This window comes from Chionomys nivalis, chromosome 9 (genome assembly GCF_950005125.1).
Source record: "Chionomys nivalis chromosome 9, mChiNiv1.1, whole genome shotgun sequence".
Classification (NCBI taxonomy): domain Eukaryota; kingdom Metazoa; phylum Chordata; class Mammalia; order Rodentia; family Cricetidae; genus Chionomys; species Chionomys nivalis.
In genome coordinates this window covers 21,241,947-21,259,406 of record NC_080094.1, presented here as the reverse complement: position 1 = coordinate 21,259,406, position 17,460 = coordinate 21,241,947, and the positions used below count along the sequence as shown (strand labels likewise).

The 17,460-nt window shown below is 45.4% G+C and overlaps 1 protein-coding gene across 4 annotated transcripts in view; it reads right to left on the bottom strand.

Moving 5' to 3' along the window:
* Positions 1 to 213: 213 nt before the first annotated feature.
* Positions 214 to 17,460, bottom strand: part of LOC130881091 (endogenous retrovirus group K member 5 Gag polyprotein-like) — a 37,729-nt gene continuing 20,482 nt past the window's right edge. The window contains exons 1-5 of one of the 4 annotated variants that reach the window (XM_057780325.1): positions 17,355 to 17,424; positions 15,422 to 15,504; positions 6,952 to 6,997; positions 4,882 to 4,987; positions 214 to 4,366 (exon numbers count right to left, since the gene is read on the bottom strand). In XM_057780325.1, coding sequence (XP_057636308.1) covers positions 2,434 to 4,266 — 1,833 coding nt within the window. In that variant the 5' untranslated portion in view covers positions 4,267 to 4,366; positions 4,882 to 4,987; positions 6,952 to 6,997; positions 15,422 to 15,504; positions 17,355 to 17,424 and the 3' untranslated portion in view covers positions 214 to 2,433. Of the gene's footprint in view, positions 4,367 to 4,881; positions 4,988 to 6,951; positions 6,998 to 15,421; positions 15,505 to 17,354; positions 17,425 to 17,460 lie in introns of those variants that run through there. The other 3 variants (XM_057780322.1, XM_057780323.1, XM_057780326.1) reach the window with 3 other exon arrangements.

The following is a 17,460-nucleotide window of genomic DNA, read 5'->3' as shown; positions in this document are numbered from 1 at the left end:
TCACAGGCAAGCAAACAATGCCTAGCAATACATATGCTCCTCAGGCCGCAATACCTCCCAGTAAGGGAGTAAAAGATGACCAAGATGAAATGGCCTTTTAAAATTGCTCCAGGATGTCTTTAGCAGTTTTAGCTGCATCAAATTCCAAATTACCATCATGCCAAATTCCTCTCAAATGAGCTCTAACCTTTTTCTATCCAGTAACACTTTTATTGTGAACAGAAGAGATACCAAACATTAACAGGCTAACAACATAATTCTAGTGTATTAATAATGGACACAAAATTGGTTAAATTACAATTCTCGTAGTTCTGATTCATTCAAGGGAGAAGAAAATGTTTTTGTGGTGGATGAGGTATGAGCAACTCCATAATTCTGAACCTTTTCCTTACTCTAAAATTCAATGAATTGATGCTACCAACTTCCATATACTGAATGCTAGCATTAAAGCCTTTATTCCACTTCTACTAGTCAGTTGGGGGGGTCTTCAGTACTTCCAATTTGGTTTCCCAACCAGTCCAGCACATATTTCTCAATTCCAGTGTTATACTGAATACACACATTGCCTCCATAGTAGTGTGTTTCCCAGAGGGGAAACGTCTGAGGCACCTGTTCTCCAGGCCTTCTATTTCAACAGCAGATGAAAACTATACTGGTAAAGGTGACCTCTGCGTCCCAAGACAAAGTGTGGATAAAGATAGGCATTCCTTCTCCAGATCCAGAGGTCTGGAAAATTTGTTCGGCAGGTCTATCAAAAAGCCAGGAATCATCAGCCGTCACTATAATCTCCTTCCCTTCTAAGAATGTGGGATGTAATATCGGAGGATCAGGAAACAGGTTCAGAAGTCTCACTCCAACTCCTCTGGGGGAGCATCAACAGCCACAATATCATCAGGGCAGGTACTCCTGTTCCACACACCACACCAAATGCTCAGGCAGCCATCAAGTTTCCTTTTCTTCCTGTGGAAAAAAAACACAAACATGCCCTCGACCCCATATCAAAACAGGGTCAGGGTTCTTTCAAAACACAGTGCAAGATTTCTCCCATTTCACCTCAGCAAAAGTCACTTGAGTGCCATCATGCCAAAATCTATCCATTGCATACTGCTCACGAGCATCCATATTCAAAAAATTGTAAATAAAAAGGGCATGATTTATACATTATGTGCTGACTGAGGATATAACTTACTTTTTTATTAAGTTGTATCTTTAGATTGCCATGAGATTGTTCAATAGTACCTCGTCCTTGAGGATTGTAAGGAATGCCTGTTTTATGCTCAATTCACCATTGGGGAAAAAACTGCTGAAAGGCTTTACTGATATATCCTGATCTATTTTCAGTTTTTATTTTAGGAATCCTCATATATGAAAAACATTTTAAGCAATGAGCTATCACCAGTTTGTGCAGTGGCCATCAAGAAACTTGACTGTCATTTGCACACATTTTAATTTCCCAAATTCTGAACAAGACTAACAGTCATTTGACATAAATGATTAGGAAGAAGGCCTCAGGATTTACCCCTAAGGAGGCACAGGCAATGTATCACATTCCTTAACAATCTGATGAGCAACTTCCCTGGTAAGATCAAATTGTTTTCTTAAATTTCTGCTATTATGATGAGGAAGGGCATGAGACTGTTGAGTCAATTCTACCTGGGACAAGGTGGACCATCTGTATTAATATATCAGCCAATGCATTACTGTCCGCTAGAGGGCCAGGAAGATTAGAATGAACCCGAATATGACCCACAAAGCAGGGCATTGTTTCTTCCTAACCCCTGATCAAGTAGGAGTCCTAGTTCAAACATGTTTAGTGACAATTGCATTGGGGCTATACAAATACATTCCCATTTGGCTCGTAACATCTTGACCTCACAAATTTACAAACAAGTGGGGAGAAATGTATGGTCGAAAAGCTCCTTCATGACCTCCTTCATCTTTCTAGGAAAGTCCAATGCTACTTTGTTCAGGACTGTCTGGCCAATCCCTTGCAGTTGTGTAATAGCATCCATCTTTGGCCACACTGAAAGCTACTGACTGGCAGTAATAACACACATCTGCACCACTACCTAGGAGGTCAGAAAAGCTCTTTCCATTTATAAACAAAGTGAGTTCTGGGCACTGTCTGTGGACCAGCAGGCATCAGATGAACCAAATCTAGCCTCTTCTCTTTTACCTCTTGAAACTTGATTTATTGTTTACACTTGGGGAAGTAAAATTAATTGTGCAGGTTTCAAGCCCATCTTTACCAGAAATTCGATTAGGCAAGTGGCTCATAACCTTGATTTCTCCTTCATAATCAGCATCAATAACACTGGGAGCAACCAAACCCCCGTGTGGTGGTACTAATCCTCTCCAGCAATAACCCTACAGTGCCTTTTGGTAAAGGCCCATAAACAACGAAAGGGAGGGTTTGCACACCCATTTTGGAAGTTAAAACTGTGCAGAGCGAAGAACTGAGATCCAATTCTGCACTGCTGAGGTACCATTTCCTTGCAGAGGAACAGACTTCCGAAGCACCCCACAACATTGTCTCGGGCCCTGGGGCAGGCCCTTCTGCCCTCTTCCTGGCAGTGGATTCCCATGGGCGTCCTTCTTTGATCTACAGTCATTAGCCCAATGTTTTCCTCTCTTGCATTTTGGGCACAATCCAGGTTCCTTCTTTGTCCCAACACTTTTACTCTTATCAGGACACTGCTTGACCTTGTGCCCCATCCGGCCACACCCAAAGCAACTTCCAGAAGAGCCCACAGCTCTCCCTTTTATCGGGCCTTGATTTCTTTGTTGGAAGAGAATATCCTTAACTGTTTTTCCCTGTAATGCAGCAGCCATAGCTAACCCCTGAGTATATGAAGGCCCAATATCCGAGCAAAGTCTAATATAATCAGAGATGTTGCCCTTGTTTCTATAAGGTCTCAAAGCAGCCTGACAGACAGCATTAGCATTTTCATAGGCTAGCACTTTGACAAATCTATCTTCTGTAACCCCAATTAACCTGCTTGTTGCCTCCCTCAACCTAGAGACAAAGTCCTGAAATAATTCATCAGGTCCTTGCCTTATTTTTGACAAGTCCACGGTATGCGTCCCAGTAGACGGAAGCCTATTCCAGGCCATCTTGGCAGCCATATCTACCTGGGCATACACTGCCAGATCAAAATTTAACTGCTGATCTGTTGTCTGATAAATGCCTTCTCCGGCAAGCATATCAAAAGTAATGGAACTTTGTTGGGCCCAATTTCTTTCAGCTGTGGCTTTACATTGTTCCATAAATTCAGCTTTCCACAATAGGTAATGCTCTTTTGACAGGCAAGCTCTGGCAATCAGTTTCCAATCCCCAGGAGTCAAGATCATTATAGTTATGTCTTCAAGCAGACCTGTTGTAAAGGGTGCAGTGGGCCCATAGAGAGAGCATGCCATTTTTAATTCCTTGAGTTGTTTAAACAGAATCGGCATATGCACCAAAATAATATTGCCCTGGGCATCTCGCTGCTCAATCACTTGGAACATCTGAAACCCTTGCACATCCTCCCCTCTGCTAGCTGCTTCTTTAACACTAGCTTGCAGCGGAGACATATGACTAACAGTGAGTGCGCGCCATACCGTGGGAAGTTTTTGCACCACAGATGGCCCCCCAAGCGGATCTAATCCAGCCATGACAGTAGGAAGAGGAGTGTCCTTCCGAGAAGAGACTTGCAGACTCTCCAGTTTTTGTGAGAGGGAAACTACCAAATCCCTCAAGCCCTTCAGCTCCTCCCCAATCTCATCACCAGGTTTCTGCCCTTTGACATTCACAGTCTGAATCTGGGGAGGTGAAAACTTCTCATTACTGTACCCAGTGGGTTCTTCCTCAAACTCAGCTTCAACAGGATCAAACTGATCATCATCCAACAATTCTGTAAAGGTGTCCGCATCCACGGGCTCCTCCAGTGGCACAGAGGGTTTTGTTTCACTTTTAACTGTTTCAGGGGGAAACACCTTCTGCCCTTCAGGGTGCAAATCCAAGCTGTCCTGGATAAGTGCCCATAGACCGGGAGCACCAACGGAGACCTTTCCAGGCCCGTGCTTGTTAGAATGCTTTTGGATTTTCGCTCCAATTCTCCTCCACGTGTCTGCATCCAAGGTCATGTGCTTGGAAAACCACGGGCACACCTGCTCGACAAACTCTAAGAATTCTTGTACTTGCTGCTGCTCCACTTTAGCTCCTCTGGCTTTTAAAATATCTTTAATCAAATGTATAAACAGCTGTCTACTATTACCCTGCTCCATGTTCACAATTTTGCTCCAATAACTCGCAGTGTTCTTCCTGAGGTTCCACGTGTGGGTGCCACCTATCAGGACAAGCAAGCCTGTCAAACTGAATAGGGGACTGAGGATTAAGAGACAAAAAAACAGAAGACAGAATTAGGACTCTCAGTGAATATGCAGCAGCCCCAAATTATTTCCTCACAGCCCTTTTACATCCAAAGCAAAAGACTTCCTTAACATGGTTCAAGAAACAAACAGGCAAAGATGCTGGAGACACTTGAATATGAACTAAATGTATTTTGCATAATAAAACTGCCATGAGCCGGGCGATGGTGGCGCACACCTTTAATCCCAGCACTCGGGAGGCAGAGGCAGGCGGATCTCTGTGAGTTCGAGACCAGCCTGGTCTACAGAGCTAGTTCCAGGACAGGAACCAAAGCCACAGAGAAACCCTGTCTCGAAAAACCAAAAAAAAAAAAAAAAAAACTGCCATGAGTTTTTAAGGTAAAATATGGTTTAAACATGAAATGTGTCCTAATCAGGCTTATGTATTGAATACTTAATCCCCAACTAGTGGCACTAGATTCAGGAAATCTTAGGAGACAGTGGAAGAAGCCAGGTGGTGGTAGCACATACCTTTAATCCCAGCACTCAGGAAGCAGAGGCAGGTAGATCTATGTGAGTTGAAGGTCAGCCTGGTCTTTAGTTCTTCCAGGACAGGCTCCAAAGCTACAGAGAAACCCTGTTTCAAACACCAAACAAAAGGAGACAGTGGAAGTAGGTCATGAGAACACAGCTTCAAAGGTTATCCTTGGTTCCAAGTCCCTTCTTTGTCTATATCTGCTATGTGAACCTTAGCCACTTACTCCCAATATCAACAGAGTCAAGGACTACAAAACTGAATGACTGAAATCATGACTTCCTCTGAGGGAGAAAGAGAGAACGAGACCAGAGTCCAACCCTCAGTTTTCAAATCTGCCATGTCTGCGGGCCCTCGACCTCTCCCTCTTGAATGATTGCCAGTTTGAAGACCAGACTACCAGCTGCACCAGATCTGTAGCACGGCTCCCACCCCTACCTAGCACCTAGGCTTTATGTGGATCACCATGATCATTCTTTCTTTAAAATCTACATACAGGCTGGGTGGCGGCGGCGCACGCCTTTAATCCCAGCACTGGGAGGCCAGAGGCAGGCGGATCTCTGTGAGTTTGAGGCCAACCTGGTCTACAGAGCTAGTTCCAGGACAGGATCCAAAGCTACAGAGAAACCCTGTCTCAATAAACCAAAACCAAACAAACAAATCTACATACAGAAACATTAGAGCGTTTGAGTCATGTGATATTATGGTTTTTTTTTTTTTTTTTTTTTTGGTTTTTCGAGACAGGGTTTCTCTGTGGTTTTGGAGCCTGTCCTGGAACTAGCTCTTCTAGACCAGGCTGGTCTCGAACTCACAGAGATCCGCCTGCCTCTGCCTCCCAAGTGCTGGGATTAAAGGCGTGCGCCACCACCGCCCGGCTAAGTCATGTGATATTATGAACAAAGCCCCCTGACAAGCTTCCTGGTTTTCCCCAGCCAAGCTTCACATCTACCCAAAGGACAGTTTTTTTTTTTAAAAAAAAAATTATTTATTACGTATACAATGTTCTCTCTGTGTGTATGCCTGTAGGCCAGAAAAGGGCATCAGACCTCATTACAGATGGTTGTGAGCCACCCTGTGGTTGCTGGGAATTGAACTCAGGACCTTTGGAAGAGCAGGCAATGCTCTTAACCGCTGAGCCATCTCTCCAATCCCCCAAAGGACAGTTTTAGGACACTTGTCTTTGTCTTAGTCATGACAGCACCTTGACCAAAACCTTCTAGAAGCTTCCTGCTCTAAGCATAGATCTAAGTGTTCTTCACCTTTGAGGAAGAAAGACGCTGTGGTTAGACAGGTGGCTCAGTGGTTAAGAGCACTACTTACTCTTCCACAGGACCCAGGATCAATTCCCAGCACCAGTTACCCTTAACTCCAAGCGCAGGGATGCCAGTGCCTTCTTGTGCCCTCCTTGGAAACCCACCCACATACATGCATGCAGGCACAGCCACCCCTTTGGGGGAAAACAAAACTCAGATCAAAGTTGGTCTTCAAGAGAGGAATTCAGAGCTGGAGAGATGACACGGAGGTTCTTGCAGAGAACCCCAGTTACACTACTACTATCCACATTAGGAGGTTCCAATCTGCCTGTATGTAACTCTGGCTCCAAGGAACCCAATACTCTCTTTTGGTCCTTCTAATATCAACACACTCATGGCATAAAAACATACAAATACACATAGATTAAAACAAACAAAAAAATGGGCTCTTAGAGGCTAAGAGCACTGGCTGTACTTTCAGAGGCTCTGAGTTCAATTCCCAGCAACCACATGGTGGCTCACAACCATCCATAATTCAATCTTGTCCCTCTTCTGGCCTGCAGACAAAACACTGTATACATAATAAGTAAATAAATCTTAAAAAAAAAAAAGTCAAGTTTCTCAAAACAAATAACCAAACAAACTCAGTCAGGCCTGGTGGCACACACTTTTGATCCCAGTTCTGCAGAGGCAGGCAATTCTGTGAGTTCAAGGCCAGCAAGACCTAAAGAGACCCACCACCAAAATAAGTAAATAAACAAAACCTAAAATTATCAAAAGGGTGTACAAAAGAGATAAAGGGGAAACTCTTACCTTAAATGACTGTCTATTCAGATGCAAATCTGTAGGATGTCTCCACCTGGGATGTTTGAGAAAGCAAAGTCAGTAGCCAGCAAAAGAGTGACCACGCCTAAGCACACAAGCACCAGTCGCTCACTGCAGACACACAACATCATCTATTAAATTTATAATCAAGAGAATTTATTATTACTTTGTCTTTGTCCCAAGCAGTTTTAGTATTTTTCTTTTTTGGAAAGGGGCTCTCTTGCCATGTGGGGTGACCTGGGACTACACAGATGAAGACGACTGACTGGATTCTCTCGCCCCCACCAGCTGAGTGCTGGGGTTACTGGCCTGGTTCTTCAACACCACCAAGTGAGCTACAGCTTTCCTGCTGTTTTCTTTTTGAGACAGGGTATCATTACATAACTCTGGATTCATGATCCTCCTGCCTCAGTCTCCTAAGCTAGAGTACTTATCTTTAAACAATGTCATTTCCCCACCTAAGTACATAAGGTCAATACCTTGTTCTTTAACCCAGACAACCACCTTCATTTTCAGATCTGCTTTTCCAAGAGTTTTATTTGAGAGGGTCATACTGTTTTGCAACCAGCTTCTTTAGCCATCCATAACCCTGTACACATTTTCAGGGTATTTTCTTTCCTATGTGCACCAGAACACTTCCTCTGCCCTTCATCAGTGGGTGACCACCTGGGTCGTTTATAGCCTGGAGTCTCCTATGACTAAGGCTTCTATGAACACTCTTGTGTAGGCATATGCTTTGACAGACTTGTCTGTGGTGCTTCCTGCCATTCCGTACAAACAGCTCTCTGCTGTCAAAGTGACTTACTGCTGAGCACCCTGTTTCCCGTGAGACACACACACACAGTGGTCTGTGAAACATGACTGCAGTCACTGCAGGAAGCCATAAAATGTAACCAGTAACCCTGACCACCAACATTCAATAGTGCAATGGTAAAAATGCTGTGGCCCACTTCTCTGAGAGCCAGTGGGGCCACTGTGGCCGTGGGTAAGGGACAGGGATAGAGGCGGAAGAGAGAAAGGGGGATGAGGGAGGCTTGTCTCTTAAAGGGACAGGACAGACCATTACAAATAGGATAAGACCTAAGCATTTTCCATTTCACTTATTTACTTATTTGTTTGCTTGGTTTTTTGAGACAGAGTTTCTTTGTGTAGCTTTGGAGCCTGTCCTGGAACTCACTCTGTAGACCAGGCAGCCCTCAAACTCACAGAGATCCGCCTGCCTCTGCTTCCCAAGTGCTGATATTAAAGGCTTGCACCACCAACGGCCAGGCATTTATTAATTTTTATTCTGATTTTTTTTTCAAACAAGGTGCCATGGATTGATTTGGCCTCAAACTTATGCAGCTGGGAATGATATTGAACATCTCATCTTCCTGCCTCTGTCTCCAAAGCGCTAAGATTACAAGCACAGACGACTGGTTCTGGACTTAATGCACGCCAGGCAAGCATTAACCAATGGCACTTCATCCCTAGCCCTGTAATTTTTCCCCCTCTACTGGGAACCAAGGGCCTCCCACTCACACTTGAGCATGAGGAAAGGGTCAATACAACAAGAGACAGAAGTTAAAAAGGGTCAATACAACAAGAGACAGAAGTTAAAAAACTAAGTGCAGCACCTGCCAGGTGTGGGACACATGTTTTTAATAGCAATACTTAGAAAAGATCAGCAAGAAGACTGGGCTACAGAGTGAGTTCCAGGCCAGCCTGAGCAACTTAGTAAGACCCTTCTCAAAACTCAAGAAAGCCGGAGTGGGAGCTGGCTTGTTTGTCAAGAATGCAAAGAGCCCTGTGTTCACTCTCCAGCACAGAATAAATAAATAAAACCAGATGCGGGGCAGACGTTTACACTCCCAGCTCTTGGGAGGTGAAAACAAGGAGGAAAAGAAACTCAAGGTCATCATTAACTACTGAGTAAGTTCCGGCTAGCACAGGCTACCTCAAGTTCTAAGCTAGCCTTGCCTACATAAAAGTTCCAGGTCAGCCAGGTCCACTCAGTGAGATCCTGGCTGAAGGGAAAAAAAAAAGGAAAAAAATAAAGCAAATAATAAATAAAACAATCTTAAACAGAACTTTGTGTAGTCAGACTGCACTTGCTCTATCTTGCTGTGTGGGAGATGACCTTGAACTTCTGATCCTTTTGTTTCTTAAGGCTTGAGCCACTAGGCCTGGGTTTCTGGGTTTGTTGTGGATCTCTGTGTGTGTGAGAGTGTTTGGTGATGGCAAGTGAGCATTGTCTGGTACATGCTAAGCATCCTCAGCCCCAAAATCAGAACAAAGGTGACTACTTAAAGTAAAAAAAATTGTATATTTTTTAAGCCAGTAATAGTACCTTCAGTTAGGCACTTGGGAGGTTGAAGTAAGAAAATCCTGAGTTCGATGCCAACCAGGATTAAAAGCAAGGCACTATCTAAAAAAGAAAGGGAGCAGGCTGGCAGGCGTCTACCACAAAATCTCAGAAAGCCACGAGTATCATCATCACTATTCCTGAGACAGTCTCTTTTATGGCTCTGCTGGCCAAAGATCCACCCTCAAGTCCTCCTCTCAGACCCAGCTCATAGGACTATCAAAATACTCCTACACATCTTTTAACTTCTTTGGGGGGGGGCATATTTTCATATCCTCATTCTCTCCCTGCCCCCCCTTTCCCTTCTCTTTTTGCTGACAATGCTAGAGACCAAACTCATGCAGTTAGGCACACCTTCTATTCCACAGATGAAGCCTCACCTTGCTGCCCAGCTGGCCTGCACTCAAGCACTCCTCCTTCGTCAACCTCCTGAGATCAAATCACAGACACACACATATAATAATCAAGCCAACTGGACATACTTTTAATGTCTTATGATGATGGTTTTATAAGATTGTGTTATATTGAGGCAGTGAAAATCATTCCACCTTTTTTTCTACCCTCTGTAATTTCATATGTTGTGTAACTGTGTTCCTAGCAGAAGAAAACTTTTGCTTTTTAGTAATTATTGTGTAAGAACAAAAGTCCTAGGGCTGGAGAGATGACTCAGTAATTAAGAGCATCTGTCTGCTCTTTCAGAGGACCCGGGTTTGATTCCCAGAAGCCACATGAAGGCTCACTTAGGTCTGGAACACCAGTTCCAGAGGCTCTGAAGCCCTTTTGATCTCTGTGGGCACTGCATGCACACAATGTATAGACATGCACGCAGGGAAAGCAGCCATAAGCATAAAATATAATAAATCTTAAAAAAAGAAAGGAACCAAGTCCTAGAGTGAGTGGGTGGGCTGATACATGCCTGCCAATCCTAGTTCTTGGGAGGCGAAGGCGCAGAGTCAGGGTCGAGGTCAGCTACACCTACACAGCAACTTCAAGGCCAGACTGAGTGACAGCCTAGCGCAGTTTTGTTAGGTGTTTTTGGTTGAGTGCTCCCCCACCACAAGACAAGTATTTTCTGTGTAGCCCTGGTTGTCCCGGAACTCACTCTGTACACCAAGTTGGCCTCAGACTCAGAGTTCTGCCTGCATCTGCCTCTCAAGTGCTGAGATTAAAAGTGTGCACCAGCATACCAGGCAAGAATTTTTAAAAATTAAGTTCTAAAGAAAAAAAAATCACACTTCTTTCATTTTTATTTGTATAATTTCATGCCCAGAATAATTTCCTACAGATTGGTTTCTAAGTCAAACACTCTCAAATTCTTTTTATTTTATTTTTAATAAATTTATTTTTATTTTATATACATTGGTGTTTTTGCCTTCACGTATGTCTGTATGAGAGTCTCAGATCCTACAGTTACAAGCAGTTAGTTGTGAGCTGCCAAGTGGGTGCTGGGAAATGAGCCCAGGTCTTCTGGAAGAAGTGCTCTTAACTGCTGAGCCATCTCTGCAGCCTCCATAAATAAATCAAAAGTAAATGTGTTCCTAACTCAAGCTTTGGCTAGTTCAACAAAAATGGCCAGGGCTGAACGAAGGCCACCAAGCAGAAAAGAACACCGGGAGAGAAATCACAGCAGACAAAGGCAATAGCTTGAAATGGTTACAATGAAAATTTCCAAACAACCGGAGAGCCAAGGCCAAGTGGTGGCACGTTACCCGGACTGGATGGATGAAGCCCCTAAAAACCGTCTCACCGAAACCTATTGCAGCATCCGGTTCATCTTGATGATTACAATAATCAGTCATAAAATATGTTACAGTTTCAAAAAAAACAAACAACAAAAATAAAAGCTTTCCCAAACACACTTGTGTCAGCAGTGTCCTTACAGCACAAAGGTCAGCCTGTCACTACTATCCACTACTCTACCGTCTATGTACCCTTTGTACTCCTTGGTCATATAATGAAAGGTGCTTTAAGAAAGAGGAGGATAATTAAAGAAAAACTAATAGCTGGGTTTGGGGGTACAGGACTTTAAACTCAGCACTGGGGAGGCAGAGGCAGGAAGACTCTTGAGTTTACCCTGTATAAAAGAAAACAACAAACCCTCACAAAGAACAAAGACAGAAAACTACCAAGATTCTTACTGCAAGCTGTAATCCAGGTTAAATGCCAGAGGCAACAAAGGACCAGTTACTACAATAAGCCATTAAGAAACGCAATGAGGGTGTATAGAGGGCAGGGGCTAAAGGTACAGCAAACACGTGCAAGGCCCTTGCTTCCATCACCAACGCCGCCAGGAGACAACAAAAGAAATAACAATAAAAAGAGTTGTGCAGGCCTGTAGTACCAGCACTTGGGAGGACCAGGAGTTTAAGGTCACCTACACAGCAAGTTCAAGGCCAGCCTGGACTACAGACTCTGTCTAAAACAACGAGCACTTACCCCCAAAAGAGAAAACTTTGATATTAATTCTCTGACTGACTTCTACAGTCTTGCTGGGGGTGCTGACAGACACAAAAGAATGCCACAAGGCTGGAGCCAAAGAGGAGCACGTGCTGCTCTCTCAAAGGACCGAAGTTGCATTTCCAGCACCCACATCCGGTTGGTTGCCTGTAATTTAGCTCTGGGGAAACCAGGTCTTTTCTGGCCTACATGGTCACTGCACTCACATGCCCAAACCCACACTCACACACACATTTTAAATAACAAACAAATTAAGGTAAGTGAAAAGTTTCTGTGGCCCGATAAACCTCTCCGCCGATATAATAATCTGAATCAGACCAAGTCAAACCGAATTAGAAACAGCCCAGGTTTAAAATCAGACCAAATCAAACCAAATTAGAAATAGCCCAGGTTTAATAAATACCAGCGCTCCCGGGTGCCTTTGAGTTCCTCAGAAAGAAGAGAATGGAAGACAGGAAAAGCACGTGTTTGTTCTCTGGGGGGCAGCTTAAATACCCTGAGGGAGTGGTCTTGACCCTCCCTGGGGAGGGGTCATTGTTTGGCGGGCTTTCTTGATCCTCCCTAGGGAGGAGTCGTCGTTTGGCGGGCTTTCTCGGAGGTGGAGTCTGGACTGAGGCAACTTCCAGGGGAGGGGACTTGGGAGGAAACTTCCACCATAAACCATAAACGTGGCACAGGCCTTTAACCTCAGCACTCAGGAAGGCAGAGGCAGGGGGATCTCTGCGTTGGAGGCCAGCCTGCTCTACACACTGTATTCCAGACAGCCAGAGCTATATAGTGAGACAGTGCCTCAAAACAGCTTTCTCTAAATTCCTTTAAGGTTTATTACTTTGTGTGCCAAGGTGTTTTATGTGCATGCAGTGTCAGATACCCTGAAGTGCTGTGTGGGTGCAAGGAGTTGAACCCAGGTCCTCTAGAATAGCAGTCACTGCTCTTAACCATCGCTCCAGCCCTCACTAAACCCTCTAAACTATTTTTTTTTTTTTTTGGTTTTTCGAGACAGGGTTTCTCTGTGATTTTGGAGCCTGTCCTGGAACTAGCTCTTGTAGACCAGGCTGGTCTTGAACTCACAGAGATTCGCCTGCCTCTGCCTCCTGAGTGCTGGGATTAAAGGCGTGCGCCACCACCGCCTGGCTCTAAACTATTTTTTAACATTTATTTATTTACTGGGAAGGTGTGCACTCCCTGCTGTGTGAGGGGAGTGGCAGGTATAGAGGACAACTTGCCAGAATCAGTTGTTTGTTTCCACCATGTGGGTGTCCAGGGACCAAACACAGGTCATCAGGCTTGGTAGCTGCAGACACCTCTGATCTCTAAGCTACTTCAACAGCCCCTAAGTCCCCTTCAATGCTCACTACTACAGAGCTACACCTTGCCCAGGAAAACTGTTTTACCCCTAAATTAGATGCACACAACTCCACTGCAGTCCTTAATCTGCTTCTGGTGGCCAGAGGGCAGCAAATGAAGAGGGTGCTGCACACAGACCGCCCCAGGTCTGACCACACCCCTGCAATGCTTCCAGGCAACAAGCTCACTGAAATATGCCTTTGAGGCACTGCCTGCACAAAATGAAATCCTTTTACAAAGTCTAAGTAGATGGAGGCCTGGCTGACTCTAAGAAGCCTTTCCAGACACACTTTTAGTAATATTCCTTGCCTGCTAAACCAGATTAAATAAACCCCAAATGTTGTCTAAACTGTGGGTTAAGGGGCATATGTGTACACGTACACACACTTTCAAAAATCCTTAGATGGTAGAATGCCAGGGAAGGAATCGACCTCTAGGCTTATTGTGCAGAGACCTCTGTTTTTATTGCCCGCGCGCGCGCGTGTGTGTATGAGAGAGAGAACATATGCAGGTAAGAGGACAATGCGCAGGAAACGGTCCTCCCTCCTACCATGCGTGTCACCAGCCTAGGAAGCAAGTGCCTTTACCCAATGAGACCTCTCAACAGAGGCTCTGTTATCAACTCTCTCCTTATTTTTGGAGACAGGGTAAAGACATACCCTGTATGCAGTACTGGCTTCTGCATCCTAAGTGCAGGGAACTTTTGTAACAGATGAACAACCTGGAGGTTACAGAAAAGACGCTCACCATCAGAGGTAAATCTGTAACACCATGATAACCACAACTGCTCTCCTGTGAGCACAGGCCATTCACGAAGGCTTTAACAGCTATAATATCGTTGGCTCACCACAGTTCTTGGGGTAGCCCAATCAATGGCTCAACGTAGTTACTCAAAAATTAAATGGGGGCTAGGCGCAGTGGCTCATAACTTTAATCCCGGCACTTGGGAAAGGCAGAAGCAGATGGATTTCTGTGCATTAGAAGCCAGTTAGTCTAAATACCAAGTTCCAGGTCCAGCCAGAACTCTATAGGTGAAATACTGTCTCAAAAAAGAAAAAAAATAAAAGGAAGAAAGAAAAATTAAATAGGGGCCCAACACGATAGCTCGTGGGTAAAGGGATCTTGACGCTGAGCCTGGCAACTTGAATTCAGTCTCCAGAGCCCTGCGAATTATGTTCTGACCCCCACATGCACCCACACACACTAAAGACATGCAAAAAATGCTTAAATAAGGGCTTGCATGTGGCTTGATGGGAGAAGACTTGTTTGCATGCAGGATCTGGATTTCACCCCCGGCACCAGGGGTGGATGTAGGGAAATTAGGATAAGTGAAGACCCAACAGCCAAGTGAAAGCTAACGGCATGTGACTGACCAACAGCACAGCAGACTCTTAAGAAGCAGTTCAGTGGAAAGCCACAATGAGATAAAAACAACCTCGGTGTGTGCCACAAAATCTCAATCTTGAAAATCTCTCCTTCCAGGGATGCAGCTTCTCTATTTGTTTTTGTTCTGAGACAGGGACTCATGCTCTATAGCAGTGGCTCTCAACCTGTGGGTCTCAACCCCCTTGGGGCTGCATATCAGATTATTTACATTACGATTCCTAATAACAATAAACTTACAATTTGAAGTAGCCATGAAATACTTTTATGGCTGGCAGTCACCACAACTTGAAGAACTGTATTAAAGGGTCATAGTGTTAGGAAGGTTGAGAACCACTGCTCTTGAGCTAGGACTGACCTTGAACTCACGATTCTCCTGCCTTTACCTCTGGACTGCTAGAATTACTGACCTGCTTCCACACTGCCTCAAGAACTGTGAAGGAAACCAAGTGGATGGCTTCCTTTTTTGGTCGTTTTTGTTTTATGCAAGTACTGGGTATTGGCTTTATGCATGAGCGCAGCCAACCCTAGATGCAGCCTTTTTTTTCTTTTTCTTTCCTCCTTTGAGACAAGGTCTCTCTATGTAGCTTTGGCTGGCCTGGAACTCATTAAGTAGACTCACAGAGATCCACTTGCCTCAGCCTCCAAGTGCTGGGATTAAAGGCGTGCACCTACAAGCCACACACACACACACACACACACACAGTATACATGGTGCTAGGTTTCAAATTCACATGTGTTAGAGAAGAGTGCGTGTGACAAAACTACGTGAGAGCCAGGTGTGCAGGGCAGAGTCCTGGCACCCAAGAGGAAGTGGAAGAACTTAAGCCCAAGGATTCTAGATTAGACAGACAACATAGCAAGGCTAGCCATCTTATTAAAATAATGATAATAATAATAATGATAATAGTAATAATAGTAACTTACCATCAGGCATGCTGAGCCATGTACAGCGTGCTGTCTGGGAGTCTGAAGCAGAATGTCGTTGAGCTTGGGAGTTTGAGGCCAGCCTGGGTAACAGTGACATTTTGTCATAAACCAAAACAAACACCAGTTGGAAAAAGTTTTCTTGTCAAAATTATCAACAAGTCTGGCCAAAGCCCTTCTAGGCACAACACTATAGCCAAATCTGGCTTAGAGCACACAGATTTACACTGTGACATTTTCCAGTGGTTGCCAATAACCATCCAGATCCCAGGAAGAGCATCCAGCCGTTGGAATCTTCCAGAACAGCGCTATGGAGAATCACCTCAGGCAGGCTTTAGCTTCGCAGTAAAGCCTCTGGAAAAACATTAAAACCCAGTGGGATTCCGCCTGGTGTAGCAATGCACACATCTCACTGTATATTTACAGACAAGACTGACCCAGCAACTGTCAAGTTCACGGTATATTTAGGCTTGGGAGTTTGTTTATGTGAAATCCAGACAGGGAGCCAGACTCCCTCACAACAGCCAGGTACCCTTCCAGGAGGGTCAGGGAGACTTCAGAGCTCTGCCATAGCACACGGGAAGAACAGGTCACTCCTTCACCTCCCAACTGAGCAGACTTGGGAATACTGACCTAGCAGGGCTGCCACTGATGTAATCTGTGGGGAGTTCTGTGTGCTTGCCTCTGGCCACCAGGGGCTCCTGCTCCAGAGAGAAGAGATGGCTCTCTTACCTGCTGCACACACTTAGCAGGACATCTGGCTAAGCAGCTAGGAACCAGGGATCATCTCCACTTTCCCTAGAGGTCCCTGCCTGCAGCACACTGCTAGCCTAGTGGCTAAGGCCCATTAGGTTTTACCTTGTTTACCCAAGTCTCCCCACTTCCTTCACTGTCTCACAGGTCTACGGGTGGAATACCACTTAGCCAAGAAATTGCTGTGCCCACCTCTGGGTTTTGGCTTTCCCGTCGGTGAAAAGAAGGATCCTGGTAAATGTCAGAGACATTTTAGAAGGACAGCAGCGTGGCATTGCTGGTAGATAACGTTTTCAGCCAGACTGGCTTCCATGAAACTTAGGATTTCACACTCGATCACCAAAGCTTAGGGCTTTCTGGGAGGAAAATTTAACTTTTGCCCCCAAAGTTTCTGCGACTAGAGTACAATTAAAAAAAAACAAAAAACAAAAAAAACCCACAAAGCTGTTGCCGGATGTCGGATGTTGTAGGGACAACTGTAGTTTCTGTCGCTTAGGTAGCGGAAGCAGCTGTACGGCTCACAAGTCTGAGACCTGCCTGGGACGCCAGCTCAACAGTAAAATAATGATGGTAAGATAATTAAAGAAAAAGAAAAACTAAAGGCTGTTCCAATGCTTTTGGTACCAGCACAAGGGTCTCAGGTTTCTGGGCCTATACGACCACAAACCCAGAAAAGGCCTCTCTGAGCTGGAGTTAGGGTCCGTCATACTTTAGAGAGTCAAGAGACAACCGACCGTCAGGGAACTTAGAGGCAAGGAAAACCTGAGGGAAAAGACACCAGCCTGGACCTTCTGGAAGAGCCTCGGCTCGCCTTCCGGCTCCATCTAAGGCTAACCACCAACGGAAAGGCTCGGACTCCATCGTGAGACCCACCTGGGCCAGGGCCACCGGCAGGTGTATTAAGGGTCGGCACCCAGAGCCTAACTGCACACACCTCCCAGTGCGACTCGCTGGTCGCCTCAGCCACGCTCCTAGGGCGCAGGCTGCACCCGACCCGGCCGACCCTCGGCGCTAGGCCCTAGGCTTAGGGTTCTAGGCAAAGTGCCCCCTCCCCACGCGACCCTACGGACTGACAAACCCACAGGTCCCCGAGCAGCTGGGAGTTACATCTCCGCAGCTCCCAAGCCGCAGTTTCCCCAACCCCACACGGGCAAGCACCCCGACGAGGGAACGAACTTACAGAGGTCCGGGGACTCGCACCCTTTGTGGCCCGGCGGCGCCCCACCCCCAGCGAGGCGCACACAGTAGGCGCTCCGGAAACCGAAAGGAGGAGCGGGCCACTTCCT